The 7,454-nt window shown below is 36.7% G+C and overlaps 1 protein-coding gene across 1 annotated transcript; it reads left to right on the top strand.

The window, feature by feature from the left end:
- The first annotated feature begins 5,872 nt into the window (after window positions 1–5,872).
- Window positions 5,873–6,346, top strand: LOC101292396. Its single transcript, XM_004296207.1, has one exon. It carries the CDS (start codon window positions 5,873–5,875, stop codon window positions 6,344–6,346), a length of 474 nt encoding a protein of 157 aa, XP_004296255.1.
- Window positions 6,347–7,454: the final 1,108 nt, after the last annotated feature.

The following is a 7,454-nucleotide window of genomic DNA, read 5'->3' as shown; positions in this document are numbered from 1 at the left end:
AGATTGTTGTGTGAGTGATTGAGTCCAAACTTGGTTAGGATCTCTCATATATATGATTCTGTGTGGTTAAAGAAAAGATGATCTATTTTGAATAGATCTGATTGGCTATTTGTATTTAAGTTAATTGATACATGGAGATTGGGTGTGGAAATAAACCCTACGTTGTGTAGGATATTCTTTTATGTTTTATTAGTGATAATATATTGCGACTTATTTTGTGATTTAGTTATAATTGGATTTCTTATTTGGATTCCTATTAGGTTGGAAACATTGAGAACTAGGAGTTGGTGAGCGCAAGTATATTGGAGTAATATATATAGTAATATATATAGAAGACGTAGCACGTACATATGGATACTACCTTTGCACACATGGTGTTTGAAAGATAGTAATTTTCGCTGCAAAACTTTGTAAGGTCAAAAGTTTAACTGTTCCGTGTTGAGTTGAACTTATTTTTTATGTGATTGAAGGATCAAGGATGTGGTTAGTTCCTTGGAGAGTGAAGAAGAAGATTACTTGAAGAAGAAAAGTGCTTCAAACATATCTGCTAGGGTTCTAGAGATAGTATTCACGGCCAGTGCTACGTGGTTTGTAATTGACTCGTTCTCATTCATAGTGAATTGTTTTTTCATTAGGGAATTTCAGGAGTTAAAGACCTGACAATGTTTTTCCTCAAATTGAGGTTTCACTAGGTAAACAAGCTGCTGTGTTTGTTTTTTATTTTCTGTCCAGTATAACGCTTAGCATTGAAACCACTGTTTCAATCCTGATTACCCAAAAAATGTTCATCCCATTCTCTTTGGGCATAAACTCATGATTGGCGGTGCCTAGGTGCGGCGAGTCTTAGGGTTAGAGACAAAACTGAGGTTTTTTTTTTTTTGGTCAAATAAAGTGGTGGCTGAGTGAGTTATCACTCTAGGACTGGGAGAAATTTAGGTATGACGTCTCCTCAAGAGATATTTTGGACAAGCTGAGGTTCGAACCGGTAACCTCTTATTACGTCTTAAGAGAATCCATGTAGCATCCGCCTCATTTGATTGAAAAAAAAGCATATGCTCCTAATGCATTAGGTTTTGTTTTGAGTTTTTTAGATTTGTTTTTTACATTGTTACTAATAATGACATCTTAATCACTTGAGTAGACGAGTAGTTGAGTTATTGTCTTTCGTTAAGCTTTTCTAACAAGCACAATGGTAGGCAAACCCAGGTTGATAGGCCCTGCCTGCAGCTCAAAAAGATAGAAATGAACTGGCATGAGATAATTAATTGGCCCTTCCCATGCCAGTTTACCATAACAAACAAAAATGGCGAACCAGACTCATCAGAAGAAGATGTTGGTGGCACGGGGCCATTCAACTTTCCCTGATATCCTAGTACTCTGGAATCTTTGATGTGTGCCAACTGCCAACTATATATGCATGTCTTCAGTGTTATAAGAGAATGTGTATGTCTTCAGTGTTATAATTGCCTTATTGGTGCAGCTCTAATCACATAATGATCGACTTCGTGACTTTGGCAAACACAAAGTGACGACAAAACTCGAGTAGTCTATCTCAATTCATATGAATGATGATCTCGAGCGGCATATATGCCCTAGTAACACTTTAGAAGAATTTAATTTCAAAGGCCAGTAGCTAACATATGACCAAGCCTAGCCTATAACGATTGTGGAGGCGACACCACTAGAGACTGGCCGGTGTGCTTTTCCGATAATACAGGCTCTTCTAGCTCACAAGATCCTTAGAAATTAGAATGGCAGTCAATGAATAAGCGATTACATAAAAAAACGACAAAACACCAGAACGAGAGAATAGCGTTTTCTGCTGAAAGCCTGGAGGTCCCTTCAGGTAGGGGCCGGAGGTTTTGGTGCTTCAATAATATTTGTTTGGTTGCACTTTAACAGCTACGTATATACAGTGCAAAGTTAATATTGAGGTTACTACTGGGTCAGGTATCTTCCAAGTTCCAACTCGATCATCACTGTTGCAGGGGCTAGCAAACAGCAAAGATCACAAGCATGCATGTACAGATGTACTGTTCTCGAAGATTTTGTTCTGAAGATGGATTGATGATGATCAGGATATAGGGGCTTTATATGGTAAGAACTGAGTATGCACGTACAAATAATAGTGAGAACTGAAAAGCAGAATTAGCTGGGCGAAGGGTAGACGATGACCAGAGATGTGGTGAAGGGTACGTGTTTTGCTAAGAAGGCAGGCCCATAGTGGCAAACATTACCTAGTCCAATAGTTTCTGTAGTTTTGGATTGCGCATCATGCATGTAGTTCATTAACCTTTTGCCCTGCGTATCGTCGGGGATCAAGAAAGAAGTAGGGTGGGGCACGTACGAATGAGTAATCACGTTGTATTTTGGCTTTAGGAGTACGGTATGATTCATGCGTGGGATGATGTTTATCGTATGGCAAGTAACAATTTTATCAACAAAAGGTCCTATAGTGCGACTTATCAAATGATTCAAATGATTCAATTATTGTCAATAACAAAAGGTCCAAAATGAAGCTATGTTACCTGGGGGCGGATCCGTGACATACAAGATTATAATTAAAATTATAACAAGAATATCAGTCATTAGATCTATTAACAACTAACTGTTGAGATTAGTCATAAAACTAAATTTTTTTTCTTTTCATTTTATTTAAATCAATTAAGGAAATCTATATTTTAAAAATATAATAAAAATTGATGACTGCCTATTGTTATTTTAGAATACAATTAACAAGAAGTTCATGGTTTCTTATTGAAACCCATTTACTAGATAAAAAAAGAAAAAAATAAATATAAGATGAAACACATTTACTAGAGAGTACCATCATCATCTACCTCTTCTTCTTCAAAGGAAAAAAAAATTATCTAAATGATGTATGCCATAACATGTTGGAAAACTTATGATCAAATTATGTTTGGAAGTACTCAGATCATCTCAATTATGTTATGAACAACAAAAAACTTTTGATAATAAAAAAAACAAGAAGCTGAAATAAGTACGTCTAAAGTGCACTAGATGACACTTTCGACTACAGTCAATTTTCTAACGTGATATTTGAGACTTAATTTAATTTCTTTCCTCTAGCTCTAGTAAATGAGTTTCAATAGGAAACAAATTATTTTCTCTTAATTATATTCCAAATGGAGAATAGTAATCATCAATTTTTATTTAGATAGATTTCATAAATTGAATTAAAGAAAAAGAAAAGAAAAGAAAAGAAAAGAAAAGAAATTTAGTTTTATGACTAATCTCAACCGTCAGTTGTTATTAGATCTAATAGATAATATTCTAGTTATAATTTTAATTATATTCTTGTATGCCACGGATCCGCCCCCATGTTAAAATGTTAAAGGGGGCAGATCCGTAATATACAAGATTATAATAGATTATAATCAAAATTATAACCAGAATATTAGTAATTAGATCTATTAACAACTAACAGTTGAGATTAGTCATAAAATTAAATCATTTTTCTTTTCTTTTCATTTTATTTAAATCAATTAAGGAAATCTATCTGTTAAAAACATAATGAAAATTGATGATTACCTACTCTCATTTTAGAATACAATTAATAGGAAGTTCATGGTTTCCTATTGAAACCCATTTACTATCATCAATTTTCATTATGTTTTTAATAGATAGATTTCCTTAATTGATTTAAATAAATTGAAAAGAAAAGAAAAAAATTTAGTTTTATGACTAATCTCAACCGTTAGTTGTTAATAGATTTAATGACTGATATTCTGGTTATAATCTTGATTATAATCTTGTACGTCACGGATCCACCCCCATGTTACCTATATAGTGCGACTTATCGAAGATCTGATATCAGACAATGACGTTAATTGTCTGACTCAGTAGTACTCCACTACTTTCACAGTTTTCTCAATACGTCGTCAAGAAGTGACATGTCATTCTATCAAAAAAGGGGTAAATTTCATGTGATATGACTTGAAGTTGACATGTTGAGATAACAATGACCTTAAAAAAACTTTCAAGAACTTCCATAAAAAAAGTTAACTATTAGGTTGGGAAGAATGGGGCTCCAACTTTTGCGGAGCAAAACAGGTTCGAACCCTAGGGTTCTCTCATGGCGGCGCTGCTCTCCCTTCTCAAAGGTAGACAATTGCGGCACAACGAAACAGATAGGGGCGGTGTGGAGTTCTCTCCACATCGATCGTCAGGTTCCGGGAGGTGGTTTTACCTTTTTGATGGTGTTTGGTCTTGAGGGAGGAAGAGCGTATGGGATCGAGACGGTTAAGGGCGTGGTATGTTGGATTGCTCGACCTCTTTCTGCGGGTGTGGGTGATGGTCGGGTGCCGGGTCTTTATGGCGGCGTGTGGAATGCATGGTGTTTGGTGTCGGCAGCTGTGTCGAACGTGACTAACATCGGAGTTTCTCTGCTTAGTGGCTGGTTGCACGTTGGTCAACGCTGGATGTTAGAGTGGCCGTTGGGGCTGTGGTCGGCAGATCTGGATTCGAATCTGGCTATGACTTCGTCAACGACATATCATTGGGCTTGGGGTTTGCGGGCTCGGCCACTAGATCTAGTGGTTGAAATTGCAGTGATGAAGCCGACAGGACTCAGGACGGTGAGGGTTCAGGGCTGGCAGCTTGAGGTTGATGGGTGGTCGTCAGATGATGGTGGATGGCTGCCGTAGATGGTGGTCGCAGGTCGGACGAGGAAGAAGGTGCTAATGGATTGGGTTTAGATCTGGGTTTTTGGGCTCAGGTCTGGGCCCAATCCTGGTTCTGTTGTTCCATGCGTAGAAGACTCTTATGGAGGTTTTGCGACTGCGAACTGTAGGGGCACTCTCTCTGAGTAGGGCAATCCTAGAGTTACCATTCTCTAATAAGCTAGTTTGCTAGCATTAAGTTTGCTTAGATATTTGTTTCGTTTTGTTTTCATTTCGAATTTTGTTTTATTTGGATTTTTTCAAACTTTGATAGGTGATTACATTTGATTACTCTACGGTAGTCTCATGGCTTGATTCTTACGTGGCCCCTCCGGAATAAGTCATGTTTATATAATTTCCACCTTTACTTAATATAAGGCTTGGCGTCCTTCCTTTCAAAAAAAAAGAAAAAGAAAGAACTTCCACAAAAAATCAACACGTATAACTATATATCATCAAATACCTTAATGATATAGTTTATTTCTAATTATTTCATTTAATTACTCGATATATTAGACTCCTCATCTATCATAGTACTTTTCTTCTTTTGCAAACTAAGAATATGCATGGACGTGAAATTGAACTTCAAAATTATTGAGGTCCAAAATCAATCAAGAATTTTTTTTTCATAGGTTTTCCCTTTCAATGTCCATCCAACTCAATCGTAAGTAACAATAATATTTTAACTAATAACTAGGAAAATGCTTGATTCTGTTTCGGTTCCTAGCTTCGATCTGTAGCATCGTCAGAAAATAACTATTGGGTTTCTTATTTGCTTTTATTCCGTACTAGTTGCATGTAAGATTGCATGAGTATTTTTATACTTGTGACTAAAACTTTCTTAGTGAGCTATTTAATTTCTTTGTTACTTTTACTATTTCAATGGACTGACGCGTTCCTTTAAGTTATAACTCACCGACAATCCTAAATAAGAGTATAATTTAAGACAGTAAATAATAAGGTCTGTGGAGTTATCATTTTCATTTTTCAATCCCTCGCACTATAAATTCCCTTCCACGTACCCAGAACTAGATAGAGTTCTTGTTTGAAACCATGATTCCACGAACATTTATGTTCAAGTACCTTTCAATTTCCCTATGAGCATTTCACCAAAATTCATCCACAATATTAGTAACTAGTTATACCCTTCAGGCACACGGTTTTATTACTAGCTAGAATAATCAAGTAAGATGAGTGCATCGGTTGCTGATCAGAACACCAAACCTTCATCATCAGCAATCAAGCTATTCGGGTTTTCGCTCATGGCCGATCCCTGTGAAGACGGAGTGGTGACAACGAAGAGCAAGAAGCAGTTTGTGTGTCACTACTGCGGTCGAGAGTTTGAGAATTCTCAAGCATTAGGTGGCCATCAAAATGCACACAAAAGAGAAAGGAAGCTAGCAAGAATGGCCATGTTGGAGCACGAGGAGGATCATCAGTATCAGGAATGCCAACACTTTCTTCCTCCTCAACGTAGTCAAGTACTGTTTCCAACCGGTGTCCGGTACCCCAGTATAAACCCTATGTTCGACACGAAATCTGGCGAGTCCGCAACCCAGAATTATATCGGCGGTGGTGCTGGTGCTGGTGCAGATCGGGTACTGCTCCCTAACGATTATGAGGGAAATGATCAGGTCGACATTGATCTACGTTTGAGACTTTAAGTCTCTCTAGCTCTCTGTAGCTCATGACAAGAACCTGGCCGCCGTCTCAACTCGATAGTTCAATTAATCCTCATGCATATATGCATCAGTTTGGTTATTAGCTTTCAATTAATAATTCACTTCTCATGCTATTAAAGGTCTAGTCGATCGGTTTATTAGTTGGGCAGTTCTTCTATCTTTCTTAATTTCTGTGTTGTAAGTTGCATGTATGAATGTTAATTCTCAGTAAAATCTACCTGTACATGTTCTTTTACAGCAGGACTGAGGTAGCGTACGTAGTTCGTTTTAAGCGCCTCTTATTACCTTGATTGGTGTTCAAGGGTTGGAAGAATCGATCATCTTGCAGCATAGTTCTGATGTAACAAACAAACTATGTGTGATCGATATTAATGGTGTGGTAAGTGTAAATTTTGTCGTTTAAACTCTGATGTTGCAAGCAGTTATGTGATCGTCTCACTCTAAGTCTGGCCGGTCATTCAATCTCTCCCTTTCTGCTTGTTAGCAAGGCTAAACCTTTCATGATTTCTCTGGGTTTTCAGTGACAAAATGTTAACAGATCGAACATCTAGATCGACCAGTATAAGCGATGTAATTAAAGGTCATATTTATACTAGCTAGTACTATGCCTAATCTATTTAGCAACGAGTCGACTAAATATACATGATGTTCAGGATTGATATTTTTGTATTTGTATCAAGGATCTGGGTCGAAACCGGCTCTTCACCTTGAATATCCTACAATGGTCTTTCAGAGTTTCAAACCCTGAATTATATTGTAACAATGATTAATTTCAGTTTACATATCTGAGGTTTGGGATTAACATCGTTTCACTCCTCATACTTTTAATTTTGAAAATTTACCCCCTAAAGTCTCCAATTTTCATAAATCATACACAATTGTTAAAATTCCGTCTAATTTAGAAGTTAAATGATAGCATGAAATCTTAGAAAAAATGTCATAAAAGACGATTTATGATGTTATAAGACTATTTTAGCTCTTTTTGTGAGTTATGAAGTCAAAATTAATGTCCGAATTAGACGGAATTTCAACAATTGAGCATGATTTATGAAAATTGAAAACTTTAGGGAGTAAATTTTTAAAATTAAAA

This window comes from Fragaria vesca, linkage group LG3 (genome assembly GCF_000184155.1).
Source record: "Fragaria vesca subsp. vesca linkage group LG3, FraVesHawaii_1.0, whole genome shotgun sequence".
Lineage (NCBI taxonomy): Eukaryota > Viridiplantae > Streptophyta > Magnoliopsida > Rosales > Rosaceae > Fragaria > Fragaria vesca.
The sequence above is the reverse complement of the archived record's forward strand: the minus strand, read 5'-3'. Positions and strand labels throughout refer to the sequence as shown.